This window comes from Limulus polyphemus, unplaced genomic scaffold (genome assembly GCF_000517525.1).
Source record: "Limulus polyphemus unplaced genomic scaffold, Limulus_polyphemus-2.1.2 Scaffold2339, whole genome shotgun sequence".
Classification (NCBI taxonomy): domain Eukaryota; kingdom Metazoa; phylum Arthropoda; class Merostomata; order Xiphosura; family Limulidae; genus Limulus; species Limulus polyphemus.
In genome coordinates, this window is record NW_013667949.1 from 13,415 (window position 1) to 36,586 (window position 23,172).

Here is a 23,172-nt window from a genome sequence, read left to right on the forward strand (position 1 = left end):
GTGTCGGCGAACAATGAAATTCTTATCCCAAAGTAACAACTCTTTCTAGTTTAGTGTCGGCGAACAATGAAATTCTTATCCCAAAGTAACACCTCTTTCTAGTTTAGTGTCGGCGAACAATGAAATTCTTATCCCAAAGTAACAACTCTTTCTAATTTAGTGTCGGCGAACAATGAAATTCTTATCCCATAGTAACAACCCTTTCTTGTTTAGTGTCGGCGAACAATTAAAGTTCTTATCCCAAAGTAACAGTTCTTTCCAGTTTAGTGTTGGCGAACAATGAAATTCTTATCCCAAAGTAACACCTCTTTCTAATTTAGTGTCGGCGAACAATGAAATTCTTATCCCAAAGTAACAACTCCTTCTAAATTAGATAGTGTAAAAAACAGCATTCTGGTCCAGGAAAAACAGTCATTTTTTTCTGGGCTTTTGTTGGGGACGGAGGGGGGACACGTTAATCCGACTTATTCTCAGCATGAAGTTTAATTTTTTCCTTTTAAAAGTGCAGGTGAAATGAATGTATATGGGCAAACTTGAGTGTTACCGAGAACGAGATTAATATAAATCTAGCTTTTTTTTCTGAATTATTTTAGGATTTTCTTGAGTTGAAACCGAATAGTGATTTGAATCCTTATATTAATGACTTTACCATTGTTTTTGTGACGAGTTATTACATTCTCGCTCCTCCAGTGGCACAGCGGCATGTCTATATACCCCTAGAAACTGGGTTTCGACACCCGTGATGGGCAGAGCACAGATAGCCCTTTGTGTAGCTTTTAGTATCATACAACTGATATCAAGGACAAAATTGAAGTATAAACATTATTATTTAAATGTTGTGAAAACTTAAAAGCTTGTTCTGTTCTTATTTGTTCTTTAATGTAAGCGCCAAGGCTATCTGTGCGAGTCGTCGTCAATTCTGAAGTGACAGACTAGAGGAAAGTTAGCTAGTCAACATCACTCACCGCCATCTCTTGGACTACTCTTTACCAAAAATTAGTGGGATTGACCGTCACATTATTAAGCTACCGCGGCTGAAAGGGCGTGTATGTTCGGGAGGGGGGGATTCGATTCCCTGATCCTCAAATTGCGATTCCAGTGCCCCAACCACCCATGTCAGACCTGAAAGTTAAAGAAACGCTTAAACTGATACGTAAAAAGACCAATATTCTTTTTATTCTGTACTGATAACAGACACAACTCTGTATCGCTGAAGTTCCTGGGAAAGAATTTATACCGGAAATTATCAAAGGAGCAGATACGTAACAGTGTGTATTTTTATATTGCTGGCTTACTTTTCTGCAGTGATGAATATTGGTATAAAAGGTGATCTACTATCTCGAACGTAGCATATATATAAATTTGGCACTTCTTTTAAATTAGAATCATAGAGGTCATTTTATTATTAAATATGAATCTAATATGTATTAACACAAACGGGCAAATATATTTGAATGTACAAGAACTTGAAGAAGACCATTTGGCTCATCTAACAACTAGAAAAACGTATTTTCTAACTCCTAGTTGCCCCAACCTCGGTTGTTCATTGACAAATTTGCGACCTTATAACGATTAAAATCAGGGCCCGGCGTTGATATCCCATTGTGTAGCTTTGCGCTTAATCACGAAACTAAACAATATTGCCAAACTACTACATACTACACATAGAAATTTCTTTTCGTACATTCAACCTTGATTTTTTAAATATTCACTCGTAATTATAAACACCTTAATTTTAGATTTGCCCTCAGAGTTTTTTTCCATCAAGTAACACCAGATGCCTCTGTAGTGTAAGTGTTAGTGATGCTCTTATAAATAGTTTACGTGTTGACTACTGACGTGTTGTTAAAGTGATGAAATTGTATTTTTAAAATGTTTTAGAATTTCGTACTCTTTTGAACTTTATTATCTAACATGTAACTGTCAGTCTTGATATTTTTCACGTAGCAAGCCTCGAACTTAGTGAGTACAGAGTAGGTTAACTTACGCAACATGTCATATAAATTATAATATATAACTAAAAAATTATTGTAAATTGTAGCACAACTTCGTAAAACAAGATGATACTGTGATAGAACTTAGAAGGCTATTTCAAAATATTTGGTTCATGAGGTTAACCGTTAAGTGAGACATGCTGTATTAGTTTTTCATATATGTATGCGCACAAAGAAGATTAGAATAGTTTAAACTATGGGCGTAGTTTATTATAGGCCAAATTGTGAACTAGATCGAGTATTTAAATTTTAAGATAAACAATTTATACTTTAGAAAACTATTTCTAAACTCGGATAAATCTCTGATAGTTAAAAATACACTCGTGTACGGGTTATTTTAACTAAAAATCTGTAAATTGTATTAATTTTTATGTAAAGTTTTAATGAAAAAATTATTTAAAAAGCTGGGGAGAGACATATCTACTAACTTAGCCCATGCAAACTAAATGATAGATCATGAATACACATCATATCGCCAGACAAGTGTGTAGCTAACTGAAGAATAATTTTATCGAAAAAATTGATTGCATCAAAATTCTAAGTTTCCAGAACTTGAACATACTATACTTAGAAGTTGATATTGTAGTTTTTAATGATTTTAATTTGATCATACCACCAATGAAATAAATTATCCATAGAGAAACTGCTTAAACTCTAACAATTTTGAATGGGTAAATCAATTTTCTCTAAACATTCTATGTCCTTTTGCCTCTGGAGAAAATAAATCGGAAACTCTGAACTTTCTTTTCATAGCTAAAATTAAACCAGGTATCATTTTAACCTTTAAAATTAGTATTAGACTGATTAAAGTACCTATGGAAAGCCTGTTGTCAAATGATAGGTAATCAAAACTATTAATACATAAAGATGTCATATACTTCTTATTATGAGGCTAAGTGCAGATTATTTTGTATTATACCATTAAGGTTCTAATATTTTAAACAGATATCCAGATGAAGTGATTGCTGGTGTTTATTCACATTTCATTAGATGAGTTTATGAGAAAGACAAGTTTCAATTGAATGGTAGAGTTAGCTAGTTTGAATATTTTTTGGTGATCTCAAGGTGTGCTGAAGGGCTTTTTTTAGGTATCCAAATTAAGATAGTTATTTTATTAAATCTATTGAAGGATTAGACAAATTGCCTTCAATAGACAGTTACATAGTCTTTTATATTCAGCATTTCTACAAATTAAACTGCTCATGATATTGGCCAACATAATGAATAATGTTTGTGTAGTTCATTAAATATTTGAGGTCCTATAATGTATTTTATCAATACAAATTTTAAAGTTTCTCATCATTAGCCTGTGTAACCCTAGCCTAAAATTTGGGTTCTGGATATACTTGCATAATTTTTTTCATTTTGATTAAATCAAAACAATCTAAATGTAATCTAAATTTTGGGTTAATCCAAAGCCCTAGCATTCTTATATGCCTGTAAGTTGTAACAAATTTTTTAAAATTTTATTTCAGAAAATGAGTTTAAATTCATAGATCTGTTTTCATAACTCAAATTTCTGAAATCTTGTATCATTCTGGTATCATAATCAATGTATTTTTTATAACAGAGTTCAGATCTTAACTAAACACAGTTAATCAAGTTCATTCCAAAGAAAATCTCATAAAATGTAATGACAAATTTATTTTTAAATTAAAAATTAGAAAAAGCATATTTTATTATGAGCTCTTTTATTTTTCATAATTACTAAACACTCATTTGAAGAGTTTAAGGATTTTTTTTTGCTTTTAAATATTTCTCTCATAGGAAAAATTCCATCTAAGAGCATGCCTTTTCTGTTTCTTGTATTAGATACATTTTGACCAGTCTGTTTAGTCTTTCATGATGAACTCTGAATTTAAGATAGAATTTTTAAAACATTACAATCATGTATATTTAAGTTGTATAATTTCATTATAATTGGTAATGATATGCTTATATATCAATAAATAATATACCAAACTAAGAATGTTGTAAAACCAGTACATTTAAGAATCAGATTTGAATGGAACATTTTTCATTTCATATCTAAGCTATAACATGGAAACATTTGGCCTTTTGGGTTTATCCCATTTTCTGCATTCATCCTACTTCAAACTACTTAAAGAAATGCCTTCTCTTACATCTAACCCTGATCTCAAATATTCATTTAATCTCTTTTTAAAACATTTTCAGTATTGCAGATTCTACCACACAGAAACTAATCTATTTGTCTGTTCCAACCTGATTACTCTTGGTAAAAAAGCATTGCTGCCTTAATTAGAATCGTGTCTGAGTTTTCTATATTTTAAACTTGTGCTCTCTAGGTATATTGCCTATGTACATACTTAATTCTTTGGTACATGAGTAACTGTAAATCTGCAACTTGTGATTATTTATGAATTTCTCAGATTTTCATTCTAAATAATATGTTTATAATTCATCTGTTGATATATCTATTGCACATATGTTTATGCAGTTTATATGTAACTGCAAAAATTCTAACGTTTTTGAAATTATTAGACAGGATGTGAAAGATTCTTATATTTCTGTTTTTACAGAATGCTAGACATTGTTACTCTTTAGTTGAGAGGGTGATAAGCAGAAACAGCATTTTACAGACAATGGCAGACAGGAAATGTGTGTGTCAGGTATGTGTTGCACTTCTTAAAAGGTGTAGTTATTTACAGAATACTGCTTTATCCTTGCTTGATAATACAAAATGGGAAAAGAATGGAAGGCTAGGTTGGGGACACAATCATAACTATTATGCACAAAGTATTAGCCACTCCCATAATAGCTCAGTTAAATTGGTTGGTTTTAATGGCTGAAACAGTTTTAATTTTCTTTCAAAGCAATGATTTTTTTACTAGCTTCTTATTGTTTTATAGCTCATAGGAAAAGTAAAATTGAAATTATTAAGTTCTTTTTAACAATATTATAGCATAAAATTTTAAAATTGAGAAGGGTACAAAAATATGTAAAAATAAATTATCGGATATCAAGTGTGCCCTGCCACCCAGTCTCTTTCAATAACCAAAAAAATTCAATCCATTTCTTATCACCCAAATAATTATCAATCTTTTTTTTTAAGATCCTGAAAAGTTTCAGCTTCTACCACATGAAATAACAGTTTGTTCCAAGTATTTGTGACTCTGCTGGAGAAATAAAACTGCCTCAATTGGAAATGTCTTAAATTTATGATGTCTTATTCTACATGGATAATCTGAAGCATCAATATGATCAATTTCCTTCTAATTTTGAATACTTCAGTTGAATCATCCTGACCCTTCTCTTTTCAAGAGGGAGAAAATAAAAATCAACCTAGTAGCCTTCTTCTCAACCCTCTAATAACTCAGTATCCTTCCCAAGATAAGAGGGACCAAATGAGGACTAACTAATGACTTGTATAACAAAAACCATGGCTTCTTTAGGCTTCTAGTCAATATTTTTATAAATATAGATACAGCTCAAAATTATGTTAATTTCACCACTTGCAATATAACACAATTTTGAAGACTTAAAAAGTTGTTTCAACCAATATTCTCATTCACATAATCAAGAGGATTACCACCTGTATTATGTGTGTAATTTATATTATAATAATCCATATATATATATAAGCTTATATGAATTGTAATTAAATGCCATCTGCTATGTGTTTGCTCAATTAACCAACCAGTCTATGTCTCTGTAAAATCGAAACATCCTCATTACAGCCAGCTAGACGTAAGAGTTTTATATTAGTAACTTGGTGTATTTTAAAATGATTAAATTGCTTGATGAATGATTTAATGTCTTGTCTTTTTCAAGTAGATATTAATCCTACAACAAGCAGAAGAAATTAACAGTTGTAAAGGAACAGTCACTTTAAGACTAACCTTGGTCTTTGCTTACACAAATAACAGCTTTTTTTACTTCCTCATAACCAGCCAACCTTCAATCTCTTCAATAACATATTCCCTCCTCCAATCCTGAGTGATGTAATTTTTTTTCACTCGTCTTAAATCAATCTCAGCATTTGGTATTAGATTAAATTAGCTAAAATTTAGGTTTATTCTCATATTTTCTCTTACATACAATAAAAATAATTTAGCAACGTTACAAGTAACTCCTTTATATAAATGTTACAAATTCTTTATGTTATTCACAAAAGTAAAGGCCAATTGCCCAATACTGATAATATTGTTACAACAGCAGAAGTCACGCGAAGCTGGGAGCATGCACACTGGAGTTTCTAAAAGGATTGGGAAACCTCACGAATGTCCCAGCATTTGCTAGACGCCCTCTTTTTTTAGTATATAAGCTGGAGATAGATTAAAGAGATATATAATTGAGTCAAGTGAACAGTAGGCACCCTAAGTAAAGTGTGTGAATCACTGTGAATTATAGCGTGTGTTTATAAAAGCAGTTAAGTTAAAGTGACTGTGGAAATTCTGTGTATTGCAATGTTGTATCGAGAAAGAATAAACTAGTTTTAATTAAGAAAGGACTTGTATCGCTGAAGTTTCCCGGAAAGAATTTCTACGGGAAATTAACAAACAAGCAGATACGCAAAAATACTGATTATTAACAATGGCCAATTTGACCAGTCAAAATCCAAAATAAAGTATTGCAAACATTTGCAAGCCAATATCAGTAATGTCCACAATCTGCTGGCCAAAGCTAATTTCACAACATGGTATATTTCTCTGTGCATTAGAAGTTTGTTTGTTTGTTTGTGCATGCTTGTTGGTTACTAAACATGTTGTGCATGAAGACTAAATGCAACATGTATCAGTCAGTCTAAGTTCTCAGTGTTTTTTTTTTTTGTGTAATGCAAAGTGCCACAATAGTTTAGCCTGTTATAACAATTGATTGAATACAGAACATTATTTCAGTATAATAATTCCTAAACATAAAATACAATTAACATATTCAACATAAAAAAAAACTTTTATTTTTCTACCTTAGACTTTCTACCCTAGCTTCATTCAATCATTTTGAACTTTAGTCAACAGAATCTGGTCATTAGCAATAATGTGTGTCCAAAACTCAAAATTCTTGTATTTTTTAAAATTTAGTTTCAGATATTGGCTAAATGCCTGATCATTGTTCATAATGGCCACTTTTTGGGCTTTGGTTGTAACATATACATCTGTAACTTATAAAATAAGATAATTTATTAGAGACAGTTAATAAAATCTGCTAGATAGAAACATTATTTAATAGCATCTACCATAAGATTTGCTAGAAATCTTCAAAAAATTTCAGTTAATAATAATAATAATCAGTCTTAATTATAAGTACAGGCAAACCACAAAAAGAAAACCCTGTAACTACTCTGCCTTAGGGTATCAATTGGGTATCCTTGCTGTTTATGGTGTTTTCAACCTTTATCTCAAAAACACCTGACAAAGTTGAGCTTGCTTAGTGAATTATTAAGCATCGAAGCAGAATTGAATTTTCACATGTAAAGCTTCGTGTACCATGCCTATCACATTTGGTTGATGTAGTTATCATTATTTCAGAAATTTAATGTTGTATATTAAACCTGTCTAATACTATAAACAGCTAGAATACTGTAGTATAGGTTTTGAAGTGAGTTACTAATTTTAACATTCTATATATGGTTAACAGAACTCTAGGTTATGGTCATAGCTGCTAGTCTGGTTCTCTTATAGGAATAAGAACATTGTTTTTACTTATTGATATTAATTATTCTTGTTGGCAAATCAGTTAATAGTTGCAAATGAACTGTTTTTGGTTCTCACTGCCCGTTGGCCAGTTGATCTAAAAGAACCAATCACTGTTTTCTTGTGTCACAAACTCAAGGGTTTGTTGACATATTAAGACAATGTTGGAGCTTGTGAGAGAAGCATATCGCATATTAAGAGACCTTACACAGAGTTGCATAAGACTTAATACAGATTAGATATATAATTTCTGAAGGATTTACAATATCTTTCATAAGATTTCACAGAGAATTTGTGCTATGTGTGCAGTTATTTGTTTCTTTGTGTTCCATAAGTATGCAGCAAAGTGTCAGACTGAGTAGTAGGCAAGATAGAAATTCTGAGACCAAATGGAAAGCCTCTATAGAATTTCAGCAAATGATAGCCAATGAAACAGATTCCAACACCTGGTCACTATCTCTCTTAGGAGTGAGACATGTTGGTAATCTATTAGCTCTACCACCATGAGCTGTTTTGCCAGTAGGCACAACATAAAGCACTCGCTGATACTGAAATTGTCGCTCTTTAGGATAGAGAGATACTCTGTGAGATGAGAGGAGAGGTGAGCAACTGAAGGGATCAAGCACCTGTTGATGATGAGATGTGATCTGTCTCATTCTCCAGAGTTCCTGGGTTTCTCAGAACTCGTGATGTGGACTGTAATATTTGTTAATTAGAAACATTTATTCTAATGTATGAGTCTGACTGTAAGTCAGTTCTGTTTTGTATAAATACCTGATACTCTTAATAAACGTGTTCTTACGCTGCATCTTAGTAGAGTCGAATACACAACATGGACAACTTCTTCATTGAATTGGTCTATCAAGTCCTAGGTGGACCACAGGTCTATCAGAGAAAGTGAAACTTCTAAACCATATGAGCACCTGGTTGAGGCAAGACAGATCTCTTTTTGTAGTGGATGAGAGAAAACCTATTGAAGGACTAGGTCACAAACTGTATGTTTCCAGAAAGATCACTGTCTGAAATGACTAGGGTTGGGGACAGGCAGTAAAATGCCTGAAACTGAATCTGCAGAGTCCTGTGCTTGTTTTGACCAAGTGGTTGAGAAGGAGGGACAGCTTCATGGCAGCAGTGGTTGGCTAAGATGGTGATGACAACCTTTTGATCACTTGTTGAGGTGGGAAACAAACTAGGATGGTCAATTGGTTGAAAAACCAACAACAAAAAGGGATTCCCTGCTTTTCTAGTGCCTGTGTGATTTTTAGAGTAAAAAGTTGCTGCTTATCTGGGTAGCAGCTTTTTTTGTGAACCTGCTGCAGAGTTGCTCCTATGTACTCTTATTGGAGTAGCTTCATTTCTTCTGAACCTACTGTGGAATCTCTCCTGCATACCATTATAGGAGTAGCACTTGTTCTTTTGAACCAGCTGTGAGGTCTGTTGTGTTACAGGTATGATAGTCATTGGTTATGCCATCAATGGCTGGAAGGGTTTTTAGCAAACCTTGCTTTCTGAGCTTCCATTTGGTAATGTGTGATACACTGTACACTTACCACTTATGTAATAGCTAGGACAGATTGTTTGGTTGGGTCCAACAACTAGTAGAGTGTTATGTTTTTTTTTCTCTTTCCAATATCCGAGTGAAACTTGCTACCATTACCGAAGTAGCAGCAGATCATCCAAACAAACCATGAGGTCCTCTAGAGAACAAAGGTTCTGCTGTGAATGCAATGATTCCATATTAACTTAAGATTTGTGTTTTCCATGCACATGTCAGTTTGCAAGATACTGGTGGACTCACCTTTTATTACTGGTGTGCAAATCTTGTTTAACTGGTAATATAAGTATATTCTGCCAAGAAGTATTTTTGCAAGCCAAAACAATTTGTTGGGTCTCACCACTCACAGATAGTAGCATATTACTGGAACATAACTTTTGGAAGACAGCTTACAGAGACATCCTTCATGGTTGCTATGGTAACAGTGTATGTACCTGAGGCAATCTGTCAGACCTAGTAATGTATGTGGCTGTTTGTCTAAGTTTGATACTTCCATTTATGAAAATATGCATATACAATTATGTGTGTGGTAGGTGTAGCATGGAGAACATGACGAGAGAGCAATCTAGATTGGAGAATATAAGAGTTTGACCAGGGTGTTGAGACAATGGATGAAGTTAACAGTAAATACTTTCCTGATAGCATTAATTGAAGAAGTAGCAAGACTGCTAATTTTGTTAATGTGAGAAATTGAATCAGATTTTACACTGAAATATTCTGCAGGTATTAAGCTGTGCATTAACATCGTTTGCACTGTTTTTTGTAAGTGTTGGTGGTTTGCGTTTTGGTTGTGCAATTATTTTTGATAAGTAAAATTCATAAACTGTATATCTGGGCATGATGAATTTAAACTTGAGGCAACCCAATGTTTTATTTGTTATATGGAAATATTTTGATCGTCGGAGTGAAATATTTTCAAGAACTTGGTTTCTGAATATTCTTTTGACATAACTCTGTATGAGCTCTATTCTGCATGAAAATGTAGGCTGTGATGCTGGGAAAAAGATATGACATCTCCAGTAGCTAGTTTGTTGCTGATCAAAATCAATAGGTAGAGGAAATGTAGACAATGAATTATGATGCTTGGAAGAATCAATGTGTTACCAGTATGGTGTTCAATCTATATTGGTCACAAAGGTGGATACTCTCACTCCACCATTTCTTTCCTCTGTTAATTCTCTCCGTATGGGGTTGGTTAATTGACATCACTGATTGTAACTACAAAATAAGCATCAAAGTTTTTGTACTTTTAATAAGTTTTGCATAACTTCAAAATATTTGGTTAGCTTTCAGTAAGCATTATATGTCTTTTGTACATAAAAAAAATCAGATTGTCTGCTCTGAGTGCAAAGTGATTTTCATATTAAGATTTAAAATACTTTCCTTCATCTGAACATTTTCAAGTTTCATTTGTGGAACCTACAAAACATACTAAATAAATATCAAGCTTTTCTTAGTCAAACTTTATATTTTATCTGTTATTTTCTCTGTTGATTTGACTGACGTTGTAATAACCATAAAACAAATACAAAATATTGAAATTACCCCTTTTTTCCTTTCTAGAATGACTGCAAGTTGTAACAGGAAGCTACTTTTGTTTATCCTAAATAGTTTAAGGCTTGTAACAGTTTACATCTGTTTTTACTTAACTTTATTGTTTTTTTTTGCCCTTTGAACTAAGTTTAACAAATAATTCTGCCTTAAACGTTGTAAATTACTTGAAAAATGCATAGCTCAAACAAACTTATTGAATGATATAATGCATGAGCATCTCGCAAGCATACCTCATGGAGAATTATTATAATTTTTCATTATCTTACCTAAACTTATCCAACCAAATAAGTTTCTAATTTTTGTAATTTAGTTACTATTATAACTGTAAATAAAAAATATACATAAAAAATGAAGAAATATAGTACTTCATTTGACTCCTTGTTTTTTGCTGTTGGTTGCTGATGAAATTTCAGCCTACTCTTTATACTGATGGTATTAGTGCACTAAATAATTTTTTACTTAAAGAATACAGAATAATAACACTCGCAAAGCAAACCATGATCTATAACTCTTATAATTTATCTGGTTTCTAACTATGCCATGAGAGCCTTAAAATAATTGCTTAAACTTTTCCATCTGAACAAGAGAAACATTCAAACTGAAAACGAATTAAACAATACTCTGTACTGAAAACAATGCAGTGTAGTATGTCACATGATAGATTAGAATTCTGCCTTTCTATTTGTTATAAATGATATAAAATGTCACAGGTAATTATTGGCAATGTGACAGATGGGTGTGGCAACTGGGTCTGACATTCTAGTTTATGGCTCCATAAATAAAGAAGATTGAAGGCTATAAAAAATTGGTCTTTGCCTTAGTAATATTTATACTTTAATGAGCAATTTAAGTGAAACTCTATACTTCTGAGAGGGGTGGTTAATATATAAGAGAATGAGAAATATCTAGAGAACAAATGTCATGATTGATTATGCTTGGAGACGACTTGAATGGGTAATGAAGAAAAACTTTAATATAAGTTTAACATAACAGCAAATGTACAACATTTCAACAAGGTTTTATCATCATCAGGTACAGGTAGTTTACACTGTTAGATTGGGTCCAGTAGGGGCCAGATTGCTGCTTTTTACAAATGTTTGGGGATCATTTACCACTGACCTTTAGGTCTTATCAGAAGGACTCTACTTTAGTTTACGTTAACTACTTCCCCTATCCCCCTCATCAGGATTCTTTGTCTAATCAGCATCTTTCCATGGTGGTTCAGGATCTTCTTCTCAAGGATGTTATAGTACTGGTAGTTTAAACTCTTCCTGGTTTTTATTCCCATCTTTTTTGTAGTCCCCAAAACGACTGGGGATTGATGTCCTGTTATTGATCTCTCCCATATCAACCACTATTTGGAAGTTTCTCAGTTCACTGTGGAGTCTTTCCTGTCTTTTACTTCAGGTCTTTGGATGACGGAGGTTTGTGTCAGATGCTACCTCCATATTCTCATTTCCCCAGCATACTTTCACTTTCTTTGCTTCATCCACAGGGATTGTACATATTGGAGGTGCATTTTTTTATGGATGCTTCTCTAGAGCTGTGTGTGTGTGGGAGGGTGGAGGTGTACAGGTGATGACCCAAAAGATCTCAAGCCATTTGTTTCCAGTTGAGTCAAGTTTCCACAACAATATTCTGGAACTCGTGGCTGTTCATTGGGCCGTGGATCATTTCTTGCTCGCTTTGAGGGGCAAATTAGAGATGATCCACTCCAATAACATGATTGTTATCTCTTATATCACTCAGCAAGGGGGTACTTAGTCACTGTGCCTTCACTCATTGGACATGCTGTTCTAGGCACACAGCCATCACATTCGTTTGCTGCCTGTCATATCTTCTCTGTATGGCTGGGGGGGGGGGATACTGTGAAGCCCAAAAGATCTCTGGCCATTTGTCTCCAGTCGAGTCAAGTTTCCACATCAATATTCTGGAACTTATAACTTGCTGGCTTTGCAGGGCAAATTAGTGATGATCCACTCCAATAACATGATTGTTGTTTCTTATATCACTTGTAAAGGGTACTCAGTCACTGTGCCTTCACACATTGAACATGCTGTTTTGGGCATACAATCATTTGCAGGCCTGTCATATCCAGGGTGCCCTCAGTTATATTGCATATCAATTATCTTCTTCTGACAAGGTTCTACCCATGGAGTTGTCTCTCGACCTTCGGATTTTAAGGTGGCTATGCTCTTGGTTGGGTAATCTGTGGCTGGATGTGTTTGCCACCCATCTAAATACCAAACTCCCTCTATTTTGGTCTCCCTTTCATCATTCTTTGACTTTGGCGATAGATGTCCTTGGTCAGGATTAGACAGACCTCTACATTTATACCTATCCCCCCATTCGTGTTCTTCGCAGGATCCTTTCCATTATCCAAACCACTTTGTGTCGAGGTCTACTAGTGGCTCTGTTTTGGCCAGCTCAACCTTGGTTCCATGTACTTCTCCCTCTTCAGTTGTCACCACCACTACTTTTTTCTCTCTCCCTTTCCCTTCTTTGTCAACCTCAATGGGCAGTGCTTCATCTGTCCATTCCCATTCTCCAGCTTCATGTGTGGCTTTTATCTGGTCCCTTGCACAAGGTTCCAGATTTTCCACCCAGGTAGCATCCTGTCTTTCAAACTCTGTCTGCTCCTCTTCCATGTCCTTGTACCAACATAAATGTCATACATTTTATGGTTGGTCTATTCACTGGGGATTTATCCCTTCCTCTTCTCCTGTCCCTCATCTTTCTGAATTTTGTACTTGTTTCAACCATTGCCAGTTATAGACTTGTGTTATCATCTACCTTTCGTTTTTCCCTCTTGTTTCATTATTTTCATCTCCATTGTCCTCGTTACTTACTCCCTCTCTTCAAGATGGATTCCTGTCCGTAGTGAAGAGACTTCCCAGGGAAGGTTTTATATTTTCAGTTTACCTCCTCTGGGATCTGAACATCCACCCATGTGTTTGCTGTAACAAATTTATTATTATTATGTATTTATTTTTAATATGAATATTGTTTGGATTGAATTTGTATTTAGAAATATGCGTGACTTGTAGTATCATATGTGTTGCATATAACGAATTTGTTATATATTTATTTTAATTTGAACGTTTGTTTCAAATAAGTTTATATTTGAGGGCGTGTCTAACTTACCATGTTAGTTACATATGGCAAACTCCCACCAATTCTCCAAAGTTGTAGAATATTCATCAACACAAGAATCAACAATATATCCACTTCTGTAACCGGTTCAATATAGCTCCTATAAAAAGCAATGCGCCAAGAAAACAGAGAAGACAGCTAATATACAAGGCTGCTAGGAACCCATTATAACCATGATTTTGCTAACCCTTACCAACCGGAAAATATATGACAGTCGACCAGGAACACCTATAAATTTTCAACGGCAGTGGATTCTCATCAAACATTAGTATCTGTCTAAAAATCTTACTGATTTCTCATCGGACATTTGTGGTTTTATGAAAATATGATCTTACTTCGATGGTCCAACAATTCAGTGCCTGACAAAGCTAGCTAGTTTCTCGACAATTGTATGAACATCAACTTCAAATTAACTCGCTGGATATCAAGGAGACTGAACTAGGAAGACGATTTTAGGTTATTTGTAAATTAGTGAAATTTCTATTTATGAAACTTTGTTTGTAATAACCAGTCGTAATAGTTGCCATTGTAAATTATACTGCTGTGTATATATATATATATATATATATTAAAACGTATTTATGTCAAAACAAAAATGGTGTGAATCAATCATGTTGACAAATAGTGTAAATTAAATAAAATATCGGCATATTTCTAAACATTAAATCCAGGGTACAGTTCAACTATTAAAAGTTAAATTATTTAATGCAGCTTTGGATTATTTCAAATTCTCAATACCTAACATATAATAAATTGGGGGCTCGTGTCCGAGATTTGAATCGGAGATAAAATTCGATCTGAATTATAATTTAAATCATAATTGAATTTATATTGATCAGTACCAACAAGATTCGATCATTTCGGATTATCAAGATTTTCTTGTATCACCCTCCCCAGAACAGTTAGAAAAATAAAACAAAAATGAATTGTTCGAAATTGCTAAAGTTCTAGAACTAGAAGTTAAAAGATTAACGAGAAAAAATGAACTAAAAAAGCGTATCATCGAACTACTAGTTGATGATGATTTGTTGTCGGAAGAAGCATTAAGGGAATACTGTTGTGTATCTACTAGCCAATCTGGGTTGAGCATTAAAAATAAGTTAGAGATCCAGCTAAAGCTGAAACAACTTGAGCTTGAACAGGCTGGTATTGAAGCCAAGAAAGAGGGCGAATGAACTCATATAGAAGCCAAGAACAAACAAGCTCGTATTGAGGTCGAAAAAGAAATTAAGCTGAAAGAAATGGAAATTAGACTCAACACTGATCGACTAAAGCAAAATGACAACTTTGAGCTTAATCGATATGTTAAAGTACTACCGTTCAATGAAAATGAAGTAGATATGTATTTCCAACATTTCAAGAAGGTTGCCCAAACCATGGAATGGACCAATTAAAAATGGTCATTATTATTACAAAGTGTCTTAACCAGTAAAACACAAGAAGCTTGCGTCACTCTATCCTTTGAAGATTGTACAAATTATGATAAGGTTAAAGCAGCTATTCTCAAAGCATACGAGTTAGTACTAGAGGCTTACCACCAAAGGTTTAGAGGCTATCGCAAACAAGATAATCAAACTTGTATGGAATTTGCCCACGATAAAGAGGTTTATTTTGATCGATGGTGTAATTCAATGCATGTTGTCGATAATTTCGATAAACTAAGACAATTATGCCTAATCAAGGAATTTAAACGTTGTGTGCATGATGATCTCAAAACTTACTTAGATGAAAAGAAAGTTGAAACACTACAGGAAGCAGTTGCTCTTTCCAATGACTATACTTTAACACATAAAATCACTTTTCATAAAAAGAAATGTTTATCATCTCAACAAAAACCTGTACTTGTTCAATCCACCGAAGTTGAGGATTCTTCCAAAAAGTCTAGCTTCTCTAGTTTGAAATCTTCATACAGTTGGGCTAAAACTTCGTCAAAACCGTCAAGGCCTGTCTGCCATTTCTGTAAAAAACCTGGTCGTGTCATGTCCATATGTTGGGGTTTGAAAAAGAAGAAAGAAACGGTGGCAACACCCAGTGATTTTGTGTCCATATATGGACATAGTTTTCCCATATCAACCAATGTTGTTGAGGTGGCCACTGATGTAATCAGGGAAAAATTTAGACCTTTTGTGTCTGTTGGTTCTATGTCTGTGACAAATGACACTGGCAATCCCATACCTATTCTACGTGATACTGGGGTGACTCAATCATTGTTGTTAGAAGGTATATTACCTTTAGAATCGAGTTCTGCGAATGGTGAGTCTGTTATTGCTCAGGGTATTTAGGGTAGCTTTGTTAATGTTCCTCTTCATAATATTTATTTAACATCAGACCTAGTGTTGGGACCAGTTGTGGTTGGGGTAAGACCTACTCTGCTAATTAAGGGTGTATCATTGCAGTGCATGGTGACTCCTGAAGGGGAGGAGAGGATCCTGGTGGTTGAGTGGTGTCTGTGGCACTACAACACACTACTTTTCCCATGAAGTCCTGAAGTTTCAGGTTCAGTCATCTGGTCCTGTTGGGCTAGGGTCAACTGAGTTTCAGTGTTGGGCATTCTCAATGAGTGTTGTGGACATTGTATCTGATACTGGTGTTTGGGTATAGTGCTCACAATACCCTAGTATTGCTGCAGTGTCCTTGTTTAGCATTGTAATGTGTTCCTTCATAGGACTTCATGGTGGGAGGGGTCAGTGAGCACTGAATCACTCTATTTTTATTATGGATACCCCAAATCTTTAAACCAGCTAATTGGTAAATGGCCACCTCTTGAAGACTCTCAGCAGCAATTTTCAACCCATTCTGAATCAGTACCTCATTTTTTAATCATGCATTCCTTGTCAGACAAACCTTTGAAGAAATATCTCCTTTTTTTTTTATTCAGAAGTAATTAGAGGGACTTGCTGGCTCTCCAAAGTCATTCAAGAAGCTACCTTTTGGGGACATCTTGATGGAACCTTTACCCCAAACACAGCAAGCTCCTCTTGAATACAAAAGCCTATGAATGTCAACTGGTCCCTCACTGCATTAATTATAGTGGATACCACCCTTCTTACTATAGATCTTGCCCTGGGTGGAGGAGCAAGAGGTACAGTGTTTAAAAATGGGTAACAGCATTCCTTATCTGTAAGCTCAAAAGTTGTTGTCCATGTCTCCATCACAAGACATATTCTGCTGCACTCCATTCCACTGCTACAGTGGGTGTGCAGACAGAGCTTTCTGTGCCTCTGTCAGAGTCTTTTTCACATCATGTGAAGAGTCTTTTACCCTCTCTGGATAAACGAGTTGACAAGTCCACATCTATTTCTATCTCTGTCACCACCATTTCTTCCACTAACTGCCTGGGTTTCACCCCCGGTTTTTGGTGTCTGCTCGGGTCCATCTTCTTTGCCTCCAAGATGTAGAACGATTATACGTTCATGCCTTCAATTGCTGGAATCTACGTCTACTAACACAGACTTGCCCGCAGGATCCATGGAGGTCGACAAACTTCTAGTATAGAGAAATGGTGTGGTCATAAACGGAAGGATTCTTAACCCAGATATCCTCCACCTTAGTAAAAATGGCCACTGTCGAGGTTTCCATTCTAATCTGGATCCTATCAAGACCTTGATTGATTGCTATCATTCCTGAAACCTGCCGATACAGTCACTTTTCTGCAATTTTCTTTATACTGGAAGACAGGTTGTGTGATGGACAAGTGCATGGAGGGGTGGCATTACTGGTCGACTAGCATGTTCCAACCTTGTTTGTACCACTCGATAACCCCAGGAGGCTGTAGCAATCCATGTTTTTCTTGTGTTGTACTATCACTATTTGTTATCTCTATCTGTCTCCTGGAGAGACTTATGATCAATCAGACTTTGGTGCTCTCATAGAACAGTTGCCATCTCCCTTTGTAATCCTGGGAGACTTTAATGGACACAATCCTCTCTGAGATGGTGTTGATATTGATGGAAGGGGTCATTCCATAGAGTGTATGCTCTCAGATCACAACCTTTCCCTCTTCAGTACTGATTCCTTTACCTATTTTCATGCACCTACTCAGCCTTTTACTGCTCTTGGTCTATCTATCTGTTCCACTTCACTTTTCTCTTGTTTTTCTTGGAGGGTTGACAGTGACCCACAGGGCAGTGATCATTTTCCAATTGTTTTGAGGGAGATTGGCTGTGGCCGATGCTACCTGACCCAAGTGCCATGGTGGAAGTTGGACCAGGCTGACTGGCTCTCTTTCACCTCTCTCTAGAGTCTCGATCCTGCTGTCGTTAGTCTTCCATCTGATTGCATCATTCAAACAGCTGTTCATTCTATTCCCAAAACTTTGACATATTTCTCGAGATTTCCTTGTCCATGGTGGTCTCCAGCCTATCAGCAGGGATGGAAAGCTCAGAAAAGGGTCTGGGATACCTTTTGCAGGTATCTCATTCTTCCCAGCCTCATTGTTTATCAGTGGGCTCATGCCTGGCAGGTCAGACATCAAAGCCAAAGGGATATGTGACAAGATTCAGAAGGTCAATGGGAGGTATGCTTCCCATCTCCTTTCCATCTTGCTCTCCAATTACCAGGAAGTTGCTGATGTACAGAACACTGCTTACACTCTCGGCAAGAGCTTTTTTCATACTTTCAGCACTCCTGTTTCTTTCCCCACCTTCTTGGCTATCAAGTCTCGAGCAGAGACTATAATTGCCCCCTTACACTAGTGGAACTCGAACATGCTCTTCAGTACATTAGTTGGACATGATGATGTTCACTATGAAATGCTGCACCATCTCTCTCTCCTGCCTCTCTTGCTCTTCTGGTTGTTTTTAACTAGATCTGGCAGGATAATGTTTTTCCTGATGCTTGGCACCAGGCTATTGTCCTCCGTTTTTCTAAGGCTGGGAAGGATTCCAAGAATCCTTCTAATTACTGCCCAATTACTTTGACTATCTGTCTCTGTAAGGTATTAGATAGTTTGGCTCCTTGAATCAAACAACCTCCTCTCGCCCACCCACTGTGGGTTCTGTTGACAGCACTCCACTGTGGACCACCTGAATCGACTTGAGACCTTAATCAGGGGAGCATTTCTTAAGAAGGAGCATCTTGTTTCCATTTTCTTTGATCTTGAGAATGCTTACGACACTACCTGGAGGTACGACATTTTGCAAGACCTCCTTTCATGTGGGTTGCATGGCCATCTACCCATTTTTATTCAGAACTTTTTACTCAACAGTCAATTCCAAGTCCATGTGGGTTCAACTCTTTCCTGTTCTTTTCCACGGGAACTTTGAGTCCCTCAGGGCTGTGTCCTGAGTGTCACACTTTTCAGTGTTAAAATTAATGCCATCACTATTAATCTTCCTCCGACTGTTACAAATGGGCTCTATGTCAAAGACTTTCACATCTTGTGTTGGTCATCAAACATGAGGTTTATTGAGCATCAGCTTCAGACTGCCCTCAATTGCTTGTTGAAGTGGACCACAGCAAACGGTTTTACATTTTCTTTTTCCAAAACTTTTTGCATGCATTTTTGTCATCAGTGGGGTCTACCCCGATCCCGAGCTCCATCTTGGGGAGTTTCTTCTTCCTGTGGTCCTTGAGGCAAAGTTCTTTGGGCTGATCTTTCACCATAAGCTTACTTTCATTTCACACATCAAGAAGCTACATTCCAAGTGTACAAGGGCACTGAACATCCTCAATGTCCTCTCTTCCACCTCTTTGGGAGTGGAAGCAATGTTCTATGCTTAAGATCTATTAAACCCTGACTTGATCCATACTGAACTATGAGTCTTTGGTCCATAGTTCTGCTAGGACCTCGGCCTTCAAGATGCTAGACCCCATTCACTATCTTGGGCTTCATCTCTGCTTAGGAGCTTTCCACACTTTTTCCAGTCCAGAGTTTGTACACTGAGTCCACGAACTTTTTAACCTTCACTGCTTGCAACTTTTTTCTGAATAATGCTACCTCCTGTTTCCATCCTTCACTCATCAGTTCATCTTTGTGTAGGTAAGTGTCATTTTTCTTCTTTATTTCATAATACAGGGGCTTCCTTACACTTCTTTTTTTGGATCCCGCTCTGTGGTGAATAGTACCTGTTCAGAAGGTATACTAATTCTTAAATCTGCAATGTGCAACCATTCTGCCACTACTGCTCACTATTGAGATGGGGTGTTCCACAAGATCATCTGTAGGTTCATCCTTGCAGTGTTTTGCTTCGTAAGTATGTTCTTATCGGACCACACTTACGGACTGACATGAGTAAAGCAGAAGGGGAATGCTGCCCTTCCCTGCTGTTCTCTTGATTGCAGAAATTGGATTTGTTTGCTTTTCAAAATAAGGTTTCATAGTCACCCATTGCACTTTCTCTAGTGATGCTTTCCTTAGGACTCTCTAACACATTTTTTTCTCCCTTCTTCTAGTGAAGTACAGGAGTCCTTACCACTTAGCAGCTCCTGTTCGCTGGGGTGGTGGACAATGGACGTCTCTTTTGAATGTGTTCAGTTTCACTCAGTTGAGATTAGAGAGGTGATGTTCTGCCTGTGTAGGTGACATGAGTATCCTCCTACTGTAGATTTGATGAATGATTTCAGAAGGCATATGGCCTGGATTGGATTTTTCCATTACATTTCTATATGTAGTTTGTTCCTCCAACTGGGAACTCTACTTCCTTCCACTGCCTGAATGCCAATGGACTGGACGATACATTCCCAATGCCACATGGTTTTGGACTGGAGTTGATCCTCTATGTTGAATTTTCACTTTCTTTCTGTTGTCCGAATGTGGTTCCTGAGGGGTATTGGTGTTGATCGTGTTGGTTACTCACACATGATGGCTTGAAATAGAAGTACTTTTTCCCTTCTGATTCCTCAGTAAGTGGTGAATGTTAGAGGACCCTCCTCTTACAGTGGGCTGATTGATCCAATCTCAATGCTGCTGTTTTTGGACTGGAATTGACCTCCCACTTACAGTCCAATGAACCCTAGTCACTCTACACCAATGGTACTTTTTATTGATGTGCCTCATTTCTGCCCATTTTGTGACACATTCATTCATTTTGGGCAAAGATTATACCTAGTTCATATGTGGTGCAGTCTCCCATGTATGTGTTTCCTCCCCATTGAGATGTCATGCTCCTTGAGTCCTCTTCAGCCACTTTCTGGGGGTGACTCATCTAGGTTACTTCTACTCCAGGTCAATGTGGGATTTTAGCTATTTTGTGAGACTTTCCCACCCATCCACCCCACATATGGCATTTTTTTGTGCCTAATCTTGAAGGGAAGATTGAGTTCTACTGCATAGAGAGAGTCAACTGTGCTAGGAGGGTGTGTTGCACTCCTACTGGTGGAGGGTTGTCACATGTTTATTTGTATACTATAAGGCAGGTGTATCATGTGGAAAACATGGAAATTAGTGGGAGTATAAAGGCTAGTGGCAGGTGAAAATGTTTTACATAGAGAGAAGCTGTTTTGTGAGTGAAGTTAAGTATCTATCAGAAATATATTTTCAGTTTAGAAAACTATTAACTTTTCAGCACTGCCTTCCACTTCTGGGGTTGGACTTACTTTCATGTCTTTGGTGTAAATGGATGAAGACACATTACTCAATTATGCATTCAATATGGAGGCTTTGGAGACATTGACTGTAGGGTTGGACTTCTAGACTTGAAGCACCCTAAACTGCCATCAGGCCTCACAATTGGTTGTCCCACCAATGCTGAACGTGAAGGATCCAGAGAAAGTGGGTTTCAGACAAGCCCGTGACATCCAGTGTTAGCTGGCCAGCCACCTACCACTCTCTTGAAAATTGCCATGCCAATGAGAAGGAGCTGATCAAAAAGGCAAAGAGACTTAAAAAGAATGGCAAATTGGAGCATTGTAGAGAGCAGCAAAAGTGTCCTATTGAAGGGTGCTTTATTGAGAGAGATAACCATTGTGGTATGTGTACAGTTGATGGTGTCTTGGACAGTTGAACAGAATCACAAGATTCTGCACCTGACTAGGAGCTTTCCACAACTAAGACCAGTGAAGAGTGAAGCATACTGTGTCATGGCCACTCCTTCAGCCATCTCCAGTATCCCTATTACCACCACACCATGGTTTTTTTGAGGAAGGATTAAATTTTTGAACTAATTTTAGCATTAAGATAATGTTAGAACTTTTGGTTTAAGCTCATTTTAAAGTTAATGTAATTTAGGTAGATTTATTGTTCATTTCTCATTTAACTTTACATTTTGTTTTCGTTCTTAATTGGTAGTCTAGCTTAAATTACAAGGGTTTAACACACTGAACTGATGAAAACTTATTCAATGAAATCTTAATTTTGCTTTTATCAGCTCCACAAATACACTTATTAATCACTTGCTCGTACACTGTATTATGTTGAAGTGTATTGTTTATTTGTATTGTAACTTGTGAAAGTAATATTAAATATTTGTTCTTTCTATAAACCTATGTCTCATCTCTTACTTTATGACCTATAAATTGCAATTTATTGGAAATATACACCCAAGGGCAAGATTCAGAATATCCTTTTATTGGTGGGACTAATTTCTCTGCCCTGCTGGTCATCTGAGAGACACCACAATACACAGTTAGTTGATTAAATTTAATTCTGTAAATTACATAAAAACATATAAACCTACATCTTATTTAGAATATGGCAAGTTCTGGCTAGATGTCTACAGAACAATAGCACAGCCTGTGTCTATATAACCTCTTTTACAACTGGACAAGTTCTACTTGTTTTAATCCACTAGCGTATTTAGGGTAACTGCTAAGGTAATTCTGTCAGTTCTTAAAAGCATAAAGATAACTTAAGAAACACTAGCACAGAATTTAAGGGAAGCTTGAGAAAACATATAGTTATAAGGCTCTATGATATGATAAATGTCCAGACTTTTGTTGAATTATGTAAGGGTATGACAAAGATAGTTATTTATGTCAAAGATGATTAACCCAAACAGATGGAGTTTATATGGTGTGTGTGTGTGTGTGTGTGTTCATGATGAAGAAAGTTATATTCTATATTAACAATATTTGTTGGGTAATTTGTACTAAGCCAATAAGATAACCAAGGATTCCTACCTAAACTATGTTATTGTTTCTAAAACAATTTGTAAGTTTAATGCAAGACTTCAAGGATGTATAATATAATAATTAATTACTAATATTTTATTACAATTATGTTTTACTCTACACTTGCCCATACAGTGTAAGTTTTTATTTGCTGAGATAGTGAACACAAGGATCAACAATTGTCTTGTAGCCAATATAACGCCCGAAAACATCA

At 36.0% G+C, this 23,172-nt stretch overlaps 1 protein-coding gene across 2 annotated transcripts in view; it reads left to right on the forward strand.

The window, feature by feature from the left end:
- Positions 1 to 1,814: 1,814 nt before the first annotated feature.
- Positions 1,815 to 23,172, forward strand: part of LOC106466671 (tight junction-associated protein 1-like) — an 88,679-nt gene continuing 67,321 nt past the window's right edge. Inside the window, exons 1-2 of one of the 2 annotated variants that reach the window (XM_022394734.1) lie at positions 1,815 to 1,973; positions 4,535 to 4,624. In XM_022394734.1, the coding sequence (XP_022250442.1) occupies positions 4,598 to 4,624 (27 nt within the window). In that variant the 5' untranslated portion in view covers positions 1,815 to 1,973; positions 4,535 to 4,597. The remainder of the gene's footprint in view (positions 1,974 to 4,534; positions 4,625 to 23,172) is intronic. The other variant, XM_022394733.1, reaches the window with a different exon arrangement.